The sequence below is a fragment of the Bubalus bubalis genome, chromosome 3, assembly GCF_019923935.1.
Source record: "Bubalus bubalis isolate 160015118507 breed Murrah chromosome 3, NDDB_SH_1, whole genome shotgun sequence".
NCBI classification, from domain to species: Eukaryota; Metazoa; Chordata; class Mammalia; order Artiodactyla; family Bovidae; genus Bubalus; species Bubalus bubalis.
Genome location: NC_059159.1, coordinates 122,879,761 through 122,894,662, shown reverse-complemented (window position 1 = coordinate 122,894,662; position 14,902 = coordinate 122,879,761). Strand labels below are relative to the sequence as shown.

The 14,902-nt window shown below is 47.9% G+C and overlaps 1 protein-coding gene across 4 annotated transcripts in view; it reads left to right on the top strand.

The window, feature by feature from the left end:
- PAX5 (paired box 5) overlaps positions 1-14,902 on the top strand; it is a 182,793-nt gene that overhangs the window by 135,262 nt on the left and 32,629 nt on the right. For all 4 annotated transcript variants that reach the window (XM_025281736.3, XM_006063498.4, XM_044940045.2 and 1 more), the window contains one exon: positions 8,697-8,798. In XM_025281736.3, the coding sequence (XP_025137521.1) occupies positions 8,697-8,798 (102 nt within the window). The remainder of the gene's footprint in view (positions 1-8,696; positions 8,799-14,902) is intronic.

The following is a 14,902-nucleotide window of genomic DNA, read 5'->3' as shown; positions in this document are numbered from 1 at the left end:
TCCTTTGCCTGTGGCAGGTCCAAACAAAGGGAGACCCCAGAGCAGGGAACAACTCCCCATTCAAACTGTCACACTTTTCAAACGCCAGCTGGAACAAAGATACCTGGTGGTGTATGCACACGTGTAGGCACACACCAGGGTTTGTGTAGCAGGATTAATCCCTTTTCCAGGTCCTGGCTGCCGGTTTGCTCCTCTCTCCCTCCCCTAAGGTAGCAATTATTTACTGTCACCGGTTTTGTTGTTGGTTGAAAACCTGCAATTCATCTCACTCAGGGTTGGATGACTTTTTCCTGTAACGAGCGAGAAAGTGTAAATTTTTAAAGAATTAAGAACATAACTCATGTACAAATATAGAATGAGCACATGTGAAGATTTTATTCAACTCGTAAATTAATGAGTGAACCTATAAAAAGATAAAAGTGGTTCCAAGAACATTTGAGGAACAGGGTTTATATCGTCCATGTAGAAAGGCATTTTTAAAAAATGTTGGAATAAAATTGCTAGATTAGATACAGAATTGGTTAATGTCCTACGGGGCAATAAACCCAAACCTTTGGAGTTGTCTTTTCTACTTGAGAGAAATCTACACATTCACATGTAATGTCCCCATTTCTGGGCTCTAATCAAGCAGTAAAGAATCATCAAACACAGGTACATTCTCTTAGAGGTATGATCCCTGGGTATGACAGTTAACAGTGCCCCATGACGTGAAAAGGCTATGATTCCCACCTTTATGACCTTTTCTTTTAAAGTTTTAATAATGTTTCTTAACATGCAGAAGGGTTTCTCATGGTTCTATGACTCTGAGGAAGAGCTTTCTGAGAAAATGTCATAGAAGTGGAAGTGTCTGCAGTTCTGGTTAAATTATTGAACCAAGACAGAATCGGAAGTGTTAGCTTCAGAGCCCTCCCCTGGGGTCAGCCCTCACTGAGTTTCTGTGTGATTCCAAGTTGTCCTTCAGTGTGAGCCTAGAGGATCAGGGGCTGGATGCCGTTTCTTCTGTTTCTCTGGAAGAAATGGCCGCAGAGGGTGTGCCAGGAACAGGGCAGGGGACTGAGATGAGATTGCTAGAAAACAGAGCAAAGGGAAGAACAGTCTGACCTGGGCAGTTCAGGCCAGGGAGGAGAGGGCACCAGGCAATGGAGAGTCAGGAGGGGCTTGGGGACTGACTGGGCTCAAGGGAGGAGAGGTGTCTAGGAAGCCAGCATGGCTGGGAGGCTGGGGCTGTCACCCATGAAACAAGATGGCAGGAGACTCCAACAGCCCCAGGGAGCTGGTTGTGGTCATGCCGCAGGTCTCAGGAGTCACCTCCTGCAGGGCTTTCCCTCCATCCCCTTACCCGTTCTGCCCTGCCTGGTGGCTACCTCTTTGGTAGTTACCTGGACACCCAGGCTGGGCTCTTGTCCTTAAAAGGCCTGGCAGGTGATGAAACTGGTGGAGTGGTGGTATGGGATGGTTCAGATAGGACTCGAGAGCTTTGAGAATGAGAAAGGTTGAAAATTGGCCATGGGGGCAAAACGTGGTCTTTGGATACATTTTCTTTGGCCCTCAGTGTATATTTTACAAACTGGAGTTGAGTTAACATTCACATAGACAGGAGATTCCCAAATGAAATGAATCCAGAGTTCCAACTTCTGAAAACTAGCCACCACTAAGTAGAAGCTGTTCTCCAAGCCAGGTGCCTGGTCGCCCGTGGGAACATTTGACGAGGGTGCCTTGGCAACAAAGTGCAGGTTGACAGCCCTCATCTCCTGCAGTAAGATCCTTTCCTGAAGACAGGAAAACAAGACTGGTGCTTACCTTCCTTTCACCAGGATTTAATCCAGGGGCTCCAGGGTGCCTGATACTGTGGGCAGGAGTGCTGCGGCAAGGTGGGCATCTCGATAGCAGCTGGCACCAGCCTCCACTTCCATCAACACGGGCTAAAATGAGGCCTCTGAGCTGTAGAATGTTAAAACAGAAAAAAAATCCCTAGAGGCTATCTGTTCCCACTGCTTGAGTGTTCTGATAGGAAAACAAAGGCCCAGAGAGGTGGTCGAACTTACCTAAGGTCACACACACACAAGTCACCATTGCCTCTGCCTGGGGTGTTCAGACTTCCTGAGCATTAACAGTCCCCGGTGGATATGATTGCCAGTTTGCAAAGGACTTAGCTTTCCCTGGTCAGCTCTGCTATGTTCCTTATAGCTTGGACTTTGTGGTGGAGACTCCCTGCCTCTGGGGAGAACCTCCAACACAGGGCTGTCTAGGCAGCCAGACCCTTTCTGGCCATGGAGCCCTCACCAGCCTCTTGCTCCCATCGCATTCACAATAACTCATGGCTTCTCAGTGGCTCACTTTCTTCTTTTTCTTGCTCACACTCACATTCGGGCAGATAGAGGGGGAGTTTGGTTGGTGCCCTGTGGTATTCAAAGTGAAGGCTTTGCGTACTGTCAGGGTAATGAATTCTGTAAGGGTTTGAAGTGAAGGGCTGGGAGGATCTCCATGTCATGTGTCTGGGAGTGACAACCCCCAGTGGTTAATTACTGCCACACGATGAGAATGGAGCTGGTAGCAAAATGAGATAAGTTCATTATGAGCTAAATTTGAAGTTAATTGGATTCACATTTCCCCCCATTAGTGTACGTAGAGAGAGCCTACGTAGAAATGGGCCATATATGAAAAAGAAAAAGTTGCATCCAAGCAAAAAACAGATAAATGAGGCCTGGTTATCTTGTGGCTTTCACGGTGAAGGGCTTTCTGAGACATTGGTGAGATGGGAACCAAAGTTCCTTTCAGATGGTAGAACCAATGTCTTTTGATTAATCTTCACCTTGGCGGGTATTTTCTAAGCACCTACTGTGTGCCCTGCCAGTGCAGGGGAGGGAGAGTGGGAGCAGCTCTTGCAATCTGGGGACCCCCAGTTTAGGGATGGGGAAAGAACAAGTGCCCTGTGTCTTGGGGGAGTGTGGAGGATCTGGTGCCAGAATGCCTGGGTTTGGCCGTGCCTCTCTCACTAGCTGTGAGACCCTGGGCAGGTGCCTAACCTCTTGTGTTTTAGTGCCACATCTGTAGAATGGGAATAATATTATTGGACTTATAGAGTGAGGATTAAATGAGTTAATATCTATAAAACACAGTGAACAGTGTTCAGAACTCTGCCTAGTGTTAGAACAGGGCCTAAAATACAGTAAGTGCTGCAAAAATGTTAGCGATCATGATCATCAGCTGTATGACCTTGGGCACATACATCAGCTGCTTGGAGTCTTCATCTCTTCATCTGTAGAATGGGGATGATAACAGCACCCACCTTCTGGGGTTGTTGACTGAGATAAGCCATGTGGAGTACTGGCCCAAAGCCTGGCTCACAGGAACCTTGATCAGATCAGATCAGATCAGTCGCTAAGTCGTGTCCGACTCTTTGTGACCCCATGAATCGCAGCACGCCAGGCCTCCCTGTCCATCACCAACTCCCGGAGTTCACTCAGACTCACGTCCATCAAGTCAGTGATGCCATCCAGCCATCTCATCCTCTGTCGTCCCCTTCTCCTCCTGCCCCCAATCCTTCCCAGCATCAGAGTCTTTTCCAATGAGTCAACTCTTTGCATGAGGTGGCCAAAGTACTGGAGTTTCAGCTTTAGCATCATTCCTTCCAAAGAAATCCCAGTGCTGATCTCCTTCAGAATGGACTGGTTGGATCTCCTTGCAGTCCAAGGGACTCTCAAGAGTCTTCTCCAACACCACAGTTCAAAAGCATCAATTCTTCAGCACTCAGCCTTCTTCACAGTCCAACTCTTACATCCATACATGACCACAGGAAAAACCATAGCCTTGACTAGCTGGACCTTTGTTGGCAAAGTAATGTCTCTGCTTTTGAATATGCTATCTAGGTTGGTCATAACTCTCCTTCCAAGGAGTAAGCATCTTTTAATTTCATGGCTGCAGTCACCATCTGTAGTGATTTTGGAGCCCAGAAAAATAAAGTCTGACACTGTTTCCACTGTTTCCCCATCTATTTCCCATGAAGTGGTGGGACCGGATGCCATGATCTTCATTTTCTGAATGTTGAGCTTTAAGCCAACTTTTTCACTCTCTACTTTCACTTTCATCAAGAGGCTTTTGAGTTCCTCTTCACTTTCTGCCATAAGGGTGGTGTCATCTGCATATCTGAGGTGATTGATATTTCTCCCGGCAATCTTGATTCCAGCTTGTGCTTCTTCCAGTCCAGCGTTTCTCATGATGTACTCTGCATATAAGTTAAATAGACAGGGTGACAATATACAGCCTTGACGAACTCCTTTTCCTGTTTGGAACCAGTCTGTTGTTCCATGTCCAGTTCTAACTGTTGCTTCCTGACCTGCATACAAATTTCTCAAGAGGCAGGTCAGGTGGTCTGGTATTCCCATCTCTTTCAGAATTTTCTACAGTTGATTTTGATCCGCATAGTCAAAGGCTTTGACATAGTCAATAAAGCAGAAATAGATGTTTTTCTGGAACTCTCTTGCTTTTTCCTTGAAGGAAGCTGTTATTCTGTTCGTTGACCAGTCACCCAACAAATAACAGTTTTATGTTCCTGAGTTTTGCCCATTTTTCTATGAGATTTTTGGTCTCTTCCCTTTGATTCTTATGAGATTTTGATTCTTATGAGATTCTGATATATAGGGATAGTAGCCATTTACCTATGGTATATGCTGCAAATAATTTCCTCCAGTCCACCATTTATCATTTGATTTTGCTTATATTGTTTTCTGGGCTTCCCTGGTGGCTCAGCAGTAAAGATTCTGCCTGCAATGCAGGTAGCTGCCGGAGACGTGGATTCAATCCCTGGATTGGGAAGATCCCCTGGAGGAGGGCATGGCAACCCACTCCAGTATTCTTGCCTGGGAAATCCCATGGACAGAGGAGCCTGGCGGGCCATGCCCATAGGGTCACAAAGAGTTGAACATGAGTGAAGCAACTTGGCACACACATATTGTTTTTTACCAGGCAAGAGATTTTGGGTCTATTTTATTAAGTAATTCAATTTATTAATCTTTTCTTTTGTTGTATATTTTTTCCATAAAGACAAATTTATTTGGTTTAAGAAACAGTTTAATATTATGTCCTTCCTACATTTTTGGTGTCAAATGACTTTTTCTTTTTCAAGATGATGGTGATGATAGATGGCAATAATAAAACATAACAGTACTATTGAGATATAATTCACATACCATAAAATTCACCCATATAAGGTATACAATTCAATGGTTTTTAGCACACTCACAAAGTCATGCAACCATCACCACGACCAATTTTAGAACATTGCATCATCCTCCTGGAAAGACCTCATATCCATTAGCAGTTACTCTCTTTCCCCCTATTCCCCACTCCCAGCCTAGGGCAACCAGTAATCTACTTTTTCTCTTTATAGATTTGCCTAATCTGTACATTTTATATTAGTAGAATCATACAATATGTAGTCATTTGTGATGGGCTTCTTTCAAGTTCACCCATGTTGTAGCGTGTATCAGTACTTCATTCCTTTTTATTGCTAAGTATTATGTTGTATGAATATACACCGTTTTCGGTATCCATTCATCAATTGATGGATATTTGAATTGTTTCTACTCTTTTGGCTATTATGAATAATGTTGCTTGAAGCATACATGTACACATTTTGAGTGGACACATGTTTTCATTTCTCTTGGGAGATGCTGTAATGCTATGCTTAACTTTTTGAGGAACTTCTAGACTTTCCTAAAGTGGCTGCCCCATTTTATATTCCCACCCACAGTGTATAAGGGTTCCAATTTTCCACATCTTTTCTAACATTGTCATAAGCTGTCTTTTTTATTATAGACATCCTAGTGGGTGTGACGTGGTATTTCATTGTGGTTTTGATTTGCATTTCCCTGATAGGGAATTGGCCGTTTTTGTATATCTTTTTCAGACAAATGTGTTTTCAAGTCCTTTGCCCATTTTTACACTGGGTTGTTTGTCTTTTTATTATTGAGCCATAAGTGTTCTTTAATTTTAGCCAATGCCTTTTCCACAGCTTTTGATATAATCATATCAAATATATTAATTTAAATATGTTAATGTGAATTTTGACATATTAATGTGAATTCCCAACCAGTTTTAATACTGAAGCAACCTTGCATCCCTGGAATAAAGCTTACTTGGTCATGGTGTACTATTCTTTATCTATATTGTTTCATCAATGAGATAGTAGACTTTTTTTGCCTACATATTAATAAATTGTGAGACCAGCCATTAATTTTCATTTTTGAGTGACTTTGTTAAATTTTTATATCAGGATTTTGCCACCTTGGCAAAATGAACATTTTCTTAGCTTTATGTATCCTGGATCAGCTTAATAACAGAAGTGTGTGTTCCTTGAAATTTTAAAAGAACTTTCCAAAGACAAAAACAAATGCCCCCAAAACTACATGGACAAGGTACCTTATTTTTTAAAAATAACTTTAAACAACATTTTCTGATATGATTGGGCTGTTAACATTTTCTACCTCTTCTTGAATTAATTTTGGTAATTCATGTTTTCCTAGAAAATTGTGCCTGTTGACGAGATTTCCACGTTTGGCAGCATAGAGCATCCATGCATGTTTCTATGTTTTTTAAATGTCATCTTTCCCATATCTCTGGCTGTATCTTCTCATTCCTTATCTTGATGTTTGTGCCTTCTTTTTTGAGTCTTATCCTTGGTTTGTCTATCTCATTGGTCTTTTCAAATAACAACTCTTGGTTGTATTTATTATTTATTATTGTGTGTTTTTATTATTGTTTCTGCTCTTCTGGTTCCTAATTCATTATTTTCTGCTTTTCTTTATCGATTCCTTCCTCCTCCTTTCCCTAGGTTCATTTTATTGCTTTTTTATCTAGCTTCTTGAGTTGAGTGCCTTGGCGAGGCACTGCATTTCCGTTTTGGGGATCAGGGTTTAAAGTGTATGTAACAGCAGCAGAAACTGTTGAGGTTCGGATGTGACCGAAAGGACAACCCCTGTTGAAAAAAGAACCAAAGCCCAGGAATTAGGAGAGCTGGACTTCAGTCCCAGCCTTGCCTGAAATGAGGAGAGTGTCATGGGCAAATCCCTTCTCTTCTCAGGACCCTCTTATCCATCTGAGGCAGATGGTTGGGGCATGGATCTCCTGGGGCTTGGCCCCAGGAACCCCCGTACAGCAGGTAGCCTCCTACCAGGGTAACGCCTCCATCTTCCAGGAGGCAAATCTGGCCTCCATCCCCCACTGTGGGCCTTGCTTTCATTCCAACACATATATTACGAAAACTGTGTAGTTGAATTTCTTTCTGCATGATGGAGTAAGGCTGGTGACAGTGTGGCCTAAAGGCAGGGCTCAGCCTACTGTCCCAGCTGAGAAATGGGGGGACAGAAGCCCAGCCAGGCACATATGCAAGGCAGTAGAATAGAGTGACTAAACCCATGGTCTTTGCCGCTGGGTTGCTTGGCTTCAAATCCTTACCATGCAACCTTGGACAAATTACTTGACCTTTCTGTTTCATTATCCTATAAAGTGGGGAATGTATCAATACCTTACCTCATAGTGTTGTTGAGGGTTAAATGAGTTAATGATTTAAAAGACTGGAAACAGAGCCTGGTGTTTACAATTCCTACATAAGCCTTTGTGGTGTGTTGTCACCAGGGGTGTGAGCCTGGGCCCAGGGCTGGGGGGGTGCTCCACCTGGGGCACCTTCTGGTAGGGAAGCTGACCTGTTAGAACAGCCCCAGCCTGGGCTGTCTCTACACATCTTAGAGCCTGACCGCAGGGGCATCCCTTTCTTTTAGGGGCAACTGCCAATTCCTCCCCCAACGGTGGGGTCTCATCCTTAGAGCTCAACAGGTAACCACTGAACAGTCCCATCTTCCGGGGTCTGGATTGTTGCTGTTACACATGAGCACCTTAGGACATACGTGTGATTATCAATATTTGGAGAGCTATAGGCCCGCTCTTTACCTGAGCGCTGAACCTCAGGATCCTTTCAGAGTTCTACTGCTTTGGGGTTTTCTTCCACTTGGCCTGGAACCCATACCATTCACTCACGCGTTTATTCACGGAGACCTACTAGGTGCTGAGCCCTGTGGTGGAGGTAGATTTTCTGGGTGTTGAATGAGGTGTCACTCCTGCCCTTAGGAGCTGGCAGCCTGCAATGAGGGGAACACATGCCCGCTGGACGTCTGCCCCCAGTGGCCGAGGCCTTAACCTCTATGTCCCAGAACAGTGTCTGGTGTCAGGAGGTGCTTCCTGCACCATTATTGAATGAATGACAAGATCTTGGTCCAAAGAGAAAAAAGTCAGTAAGGACCAGACTTGGGTCTGAGGCAGGCAGAGCCCTGCCCACCTGGGTGGCTGGGAGATGGCTGAGCTGGTCTTGGAAGATGGTGGTGCTGGGCCATGTGCAGAAGGCCCAGCAGAAGCAATGGTGTGTTGATGGAGAAGGCCAAGCCCTACTTGGGGAGCAGAGAGCAAGGGGTGTGGTCAGAGCTCTGGTTTCCCAGGGATCCGACCGAGCCATCCTTGCTTCCTGCTGGTGGAGCCCAGCTGGAGGGGTGGGCGAGTACGTGTGTGTGTGTGTGTGTGCGCATGCGTGTACACTGGTATCAAGCATCCAGACATGACAACTGTGCAAATGTGGGGGGAACTGTGGACAGGAGCAGCTGGCCGTGGGGATGCTCATCCTGTGATTTATTGCTTTGACTCCTCAGGCCGCGACTTGGCGAGCACGACCCTCCCTGGGTACCCTCCACACGTGCCCCCCGCCGGACAGGGCAGCTACTCGGCGCCAACGCTGACGGGGATGGTACCTGGTGAGTCTGCTCTGTCTGCATCTTTGCAGAAGGAGGCATTTGGGGTTCGTGGGGGGCATCCCTCCCGACATGGTCCAAGTGACCTCTCTGCTTCTGAGGAGTGAACCTGAAAAAATGAGGCTGAGCTCTGCCTTCTTGGCCTCTTTGTCAACCAGCGGCAGCACCTGGGAGGATGTCAGAGTCAGGGGGGTCCTTGACTGTCCCTCAGACACCCCTCTCTGGCTACACAGGGAGCCTGAATGCAAAGGGGCATGGGACCTGGCTGAAGGTCATAGAGGGGCCGTGTGCGTGCTAAGTCGCTTCAGTCGTGTCAGACTCTTCGCGACTGCCTGGATGGTAGCCCGCTATGCTCCTCTGTCCATGGCATTCTCCAGGCGAGAATACTGGAGTGGGTTGCCATGCAAGAGGAGCTGGGGCATCCTAAGCTGCCCAGCAAGTAGGAGGCGGAGCCACAATAGAAGCCCTGACTCAGCATGAACCACCCTGAGGCTCAGGCAGGAGGGCCCCTGCCCAAACAGCCCTAAGCCCCTTCCAGCTTCTTGCCAGCCCACATCACCGACGTGCACACCCTGGGGCCCAGGGTTGACTCTTTGTGGGCAACGTGAACAAAGTGTGGACGTGAAGCCTGGGTGTCCACACCTGCATTCAAGGCCGGTGAAGACAAACAGGCCGGGCGTGGGGAAGGAAGCTGGGCGGATCAGGGATCAGGTGGGCCTTCACCATGCAGCCAGGGCTGGGCACAGGCTCTGAGGAGACCCAGAATTCTAAATTCGCTCCTGGACTTCCAGGTTATTACGGAGACTATTTAACAAGGTAGGAGGACAGAGCATATTTCATTTAACGGTTTGTTAGCTTGATTTATGACTTTTAAATATGAGACATATGGGAAATGGCCTCTGTGTGTACTCTTGCCCTGGGCCTTGCCAACGCTGGGGAGGCCTGCCAGATCCATGCCTGCAAAGGCTTTGCCTTTTCTGCCTCCAGGAGGGGTAATGGCAGAGCCACTGTGTTCAGGGCAAGAGAGGGAGGCGGGGGGACACACACCCTCCTGCCTGCCTCCGCCCCCACCATCTCCCAGCCTTTAGCAAGTTAGGATTGGCCAGTAACTTCATGGCTGTGGGTCACTTTGTCAAGTGCAAAGCGCTTGCCCAGGAGCCTTCGGTGTTACAGCCTGTGAGGTGGGCAGGGTCCCCAGGGTCAGAAGGAGGCTAGTGAGACTCAGAAAAGTTAGGGAACTACCCACAGCTGCAGAGCTTGGAGATGGGAGGTCTTGAATCCAGGTCTTCTGCCTCCAGTTCAGCACTCCTGCCCTCTGCCACCCTGTGTACCCTCAGTCTGTTGATGCATGCTTCACAGTGATGGCAGAGGGGGAGGTGGCAGCCCCAGGTCCAGTCCTGAGGGCATGTGGGTGGGCGAAGTGGGGCCACTAGGGTGGCCCTTCCGGTCCCTGCTGCCAACTCCAAAGAGGCCAAGTTCAGAGCAGCGGCTGAACTTGCCCAAGTTTATCCAGACAGAGGTGCCCTCCAGCCCCTGGGATTCTTCCAATCCTAATTACCAGGCTCGGGATACAAACGGCCGGGGGTTCCAGCAGAGCCCCCGGCAGGTACCATTAATGGTGGCAGCAGGAGCCACAGGGCTGCACAAGAGCACAGCCTAACGGAGCCTACCAGCAGCCACTGGACAGGGGCGGCCACGGAGCCTGCCGGGACCCTGCAGAGAGGGAGGGTGCGTGGAGAGGGGGAAGGAAGACATGCGTTTTTGGCAGGGAAGCCCCACGGCTCTCTCTGCAGCCTCCCTCCCTCCCTTCTGTTTTCCTTCTCTTCCCGCTTTCTCTTCTCACGAAGCCCCAGCACTCATTCAGCACCAGACCTGGTTTCAGGGCTGCGACTCCACGCTTAACAAGCAGGTCCTTAGCTCCTGTTCCCCAGTGACCACAGCAGCATCACATCTCTGGGACTCTCTCCAACAGGATTTCCAGATGCATTCTTGGATGGTTTCATGGGGGCAGTGCTGGCCCACACTCATGGTCTTTGCTGGAACTGCCCAGATCTAGCCCACCTTTCAGCACAGTGGGTCCTCTGCCTTACTCGTCTTCTGCACCCCTCATAGCCCATAACACAGAATAGGTCCTTTTATGTGAGTGTCTGGCTAAAGGCAGGAGGGAGGGAAAATTAATACTGCGTATGAGTTTCTTATGGCTGCTATAACAAGTTAGCACAAACTTGGTGACTTAAGACAGTGGGAAAATTTCTCTCACAGTCCTGGAGCCCAGAAGGCTGAAGTCAATATCACTATATGAAACAGTCCTCCCTTCCAGCCTGGAAGTGAATCCCAAGGGAAACTGAAATCTTCTGAGCTGTTTTTCCTACCTAGGTTCTGGGAAGGACTTCCCTGGTGGCTCAAATAGTAAAGAATCCACCTGTAATGTGGGAGACCTGGGCTCGATCCCTGGGTTGGGACGATCCCCTAGAGGAGGGCATGGCAACCCACTCCAGTATTCTTGCCTGGAGAATCCCCATGGACAGAGGAGCCTGGCGGGCTACAGTCCGTGGGGTTGCAGAGTCAGACACGACTAAGTGACTTAGCACAGCACAGCACAGGTTCTGGGAAACATTTGGCTGCCACCTCTTCCATTATAAGAGAGACTTCCGTAGATGAAGTTTTCTTTTAGAATACATTGAAAAGGAATTATGTCCGGGGTACACTTGGGCAGTTGAATTTGGAGGCCTGGAAAAATAGTATGTTTTTCTGTATGAACCACGGTCTTGGTGGCTTACACTCCTGTTTATTTCGAATTTGGTTCTGCTATTGGGGTTGTCCCTCCTCTGTGTTTCAGGATGTGTTCACATATGCAGATCAAGGCTACTTGGTCTGCTCGAGCATTTGCAGATTCAGTTCCTGTGGCTCTGAAAACCCTACACAGCCCTTGGCTAATTAGTTACGTTGAACAAAGCAAACACGGAACATCACATCAGCTCAGCATGGAGACAGTTTTCAGATTTTATTTTCATCAACTTCCAGCAAATGCCAAAAGTTTTGCACCAAAGATTCCATAGTATCTTGACCAGTGTAACTAGTTGATTCCTGCCTGAAGGTATTTGCACAACCTAACGGATATTGACATGGCATTTGAAAAACTCTTAAAAATTCTAGGCTGAGGGAAAGATGGGGGCGTTCACTGCCCTTTGGCTTCAGTGAGTCTAAGAAGCAAGGTAACCAACTGTCTTTGAGATGAACTCACCTTGCCCCCACACCCCTTACTGGACTCCTCTTTGGGGGTTTCAGGCCAGAGTGCCAGGAAATCCTGACCATGTCATGTTTCCCTCCCCTGGGCTGCAGCAGACAAGCAGCTGTTTGACGAAGGCCCTAGAAGGAGCCTGGTGGGCTCTCTGTCCTGGAAGCTCTGCTCACTGTAGATGGGTGTGCATCACCTCTAGATGCCATTCATTGAAATCGCTCAACTGATGGCTTTCTTGAAGAAGTGGGAGGTGATGGTGAGGTTGGAGTGGACCCCTGAGGCCAATGAGGTGGTGTGGGCAGGCACCATGTACTGGACTCCAGTGGGAGGGATGGAGGCACCTACTCCCCCTCACAGGGGCAATTCCTCTGCTTAGTGCACTCAGCCCGCTCTATTACTCCCACTGCCACTGGCCCAGACTGCCTGGCTCCCTCTCACTCCCGCGTTTTCACCTAAGGCCTCACCAAACATGTATTAGTTTCCTCTTGCTGCTATGACAAGTCACTGCAAATTAGTGACTGACTTAAAGCAACAGTAATTTCTCATTTTATGGTTCTGGAGGTTGAGAATCCAAACTAGGTCTCCCTGGGCTGAAGTCCAGGTGCCAGCAGGGCTGGGTGTCTTCTGGAGGTCACCCAGGGAGACTCGTCCCCTGCCTTCCTCAGCTTATAAATGCTCCACATCCCTGGCCTGAGTCTTTATCATGCTGCCATCTTCCAGGTTCGGAGAAGGCAATGGCAAGCCACTCCAGTACTCTTGCCTGGAAAATCCCATGGACGGAGGAGCCTGATAGGCTGCAGTCCATGGGGTCGCAAAGAGTTGGACACAACTGAGCGACTTCACTTTCACTTTTCACTTTCATGCATTGGAGAAGGAAATGACAACCCACTCCAGTGTTCTTGCCTGGAGAATCCCAGGGATGGGGGAGCCTGGTGGGCTGCCATTTCTGGAGTCGAACAGAGTCGGACACGACTGAAGTGACTTAGCAGCAGCAGTAGCAGCTCCCTCTTCCTCTTAGAAAGACCCTTGTGGTTTTAATGGACTCACCTGCTTAATCCAGGATAATCTCCTTATCTTCAGGTCAGCTAATTAGCAACCTTCATTCCCCTTTGCCATACAACCCGACGTGGTCATCATGAGTTCCAGGGATTAGGGTGCAGATATCTTTGTGGAGAGAAGTGTTATTCAGGAGGGAGGTGTTATTCTGCCCACCACACCATCTAAACCAAGACCCCCATCACACCCTTCTCAAGGCATTCTGTTCTTTTCATTCATTATTTAAGCACAGTGGGAGGAATTTAATTTAATTAGTTTATTCTTCCTTGTCCAGTTCCCCCCAGGTCTGTACAGTACTCAAGGGTTATACAGCACACAAGGCTCTGTCTATCTTGTTCATCTCTGTGTCCCTGGTTCCTGGCAGAGTGCCTGGCCCATAGTACTCAGGCAATAGTAGATGCCATAGAAAAGGCGGTGGGGATGGGGGAGGGGGTGGTGGTGGTTGGGGCTGGGCTGCCTGGGAGAGCACAGCTCAGTACTGCAACAGTGCAGCCATGGAGGCTGAGCTGCCCTGAGGGCCTGCAGTGGCAGCCACGTGGTAAAGCAGGGAGGCTGGTGGTTGAGAGCATGGGCCTGGAGCCAGGCTGCCTGGTTTTGCATCACCCTCCTGCTTCTCACCAGCTGTGTGACTTGGGGCAAGTTATATAACTTCTCTGGATCCTTGTTTCCTCCTCATCTATAAAATGGGGATGATGATAATAAGAATGAGGATTAAATGATGTACAGTTGGCCCTCTGGATCTATGGGTTCAGCATCCATGGATTCAACCAACCATGGATAGAAAATAGTCAGAAAATAGTCCAGAAAATTGCAAAAAGCAAGACTTGAATGTTAGCAACTGTTTACATAGCACTTGCATTGGATTAGGTATTGCAGTGTATCAAGAGATGATTTAAAGTATACAGGAGGCTCATGTAGGTTGTATGCAAATATTACATCATATTATATAAGGAACTTGAGCATCAGTGGATTGTGATGTCCACAGGGGTCCTGGTCCCTAACCCTGGCAGATACCTAGGGATGACTGTCAAATATGTAAAAACTCTTAGAATTTTGCCTGGCACATATTAAGTGCAATCTAAGTGTTATTTATTATTATTATTTACAATTGCCGTTGCTTATACTGGGGTCTGAGCTTATACTGGGGTGTGGTGGTGAGGAGAGAAGCCTAGCAGGCATGCCTAAAGCTGGCCTTGCCCAGCTGGCATCAAGTCAAGAGCTCTCCAGCAGAGCCCACATCCCTTGGAGCCCATGGATCAATGGGAGATACAAATTAGAAAAGAATCCAGTCACAAGCAAAAGTGCTGCTAAGCAGGAGCAGGGTAGACTCTGAATGCCTGGAAAAAATGGAGAGACACCTGTGGTTGGTCCAAATGAGAAAGATGTCCTGGTAAAGAGGGCCAGAAGCTGGGCTGTAAGCAGAGTATCCTTGACCATCTGAAGAGGAGTGGGGCAGGGGGCTGAGAGTGGGTCCAGCTTAGCGACTGGAGTGGGTTCATGTTGGGGGGAGTATGGCCCAGCCAGCCCAGCTGGGTAAGTGGGGTTGACAGGAAGAGAAGCTGGTTAAGGAGGAGGCCAGTGGGCAACAAGGTTAGGATTTGAATTTGTCAGCTTTTGGAACCCTGCACAGCTCCATAGGCATGGCCGAAACCTGTGGATGGGAGTCAGAGGGACACCTTTGTCGGCCTTGTGTAGAGACCTTTTCCCCAAACCAGAACTGAAAGCATGAGAATGGGCAGGCTTGGGAGGGGCTGGCAGAAGCCAGGGAGGACTTGGTGGAGGGGCTAGAGCATCTTGTGAGATAGGATCA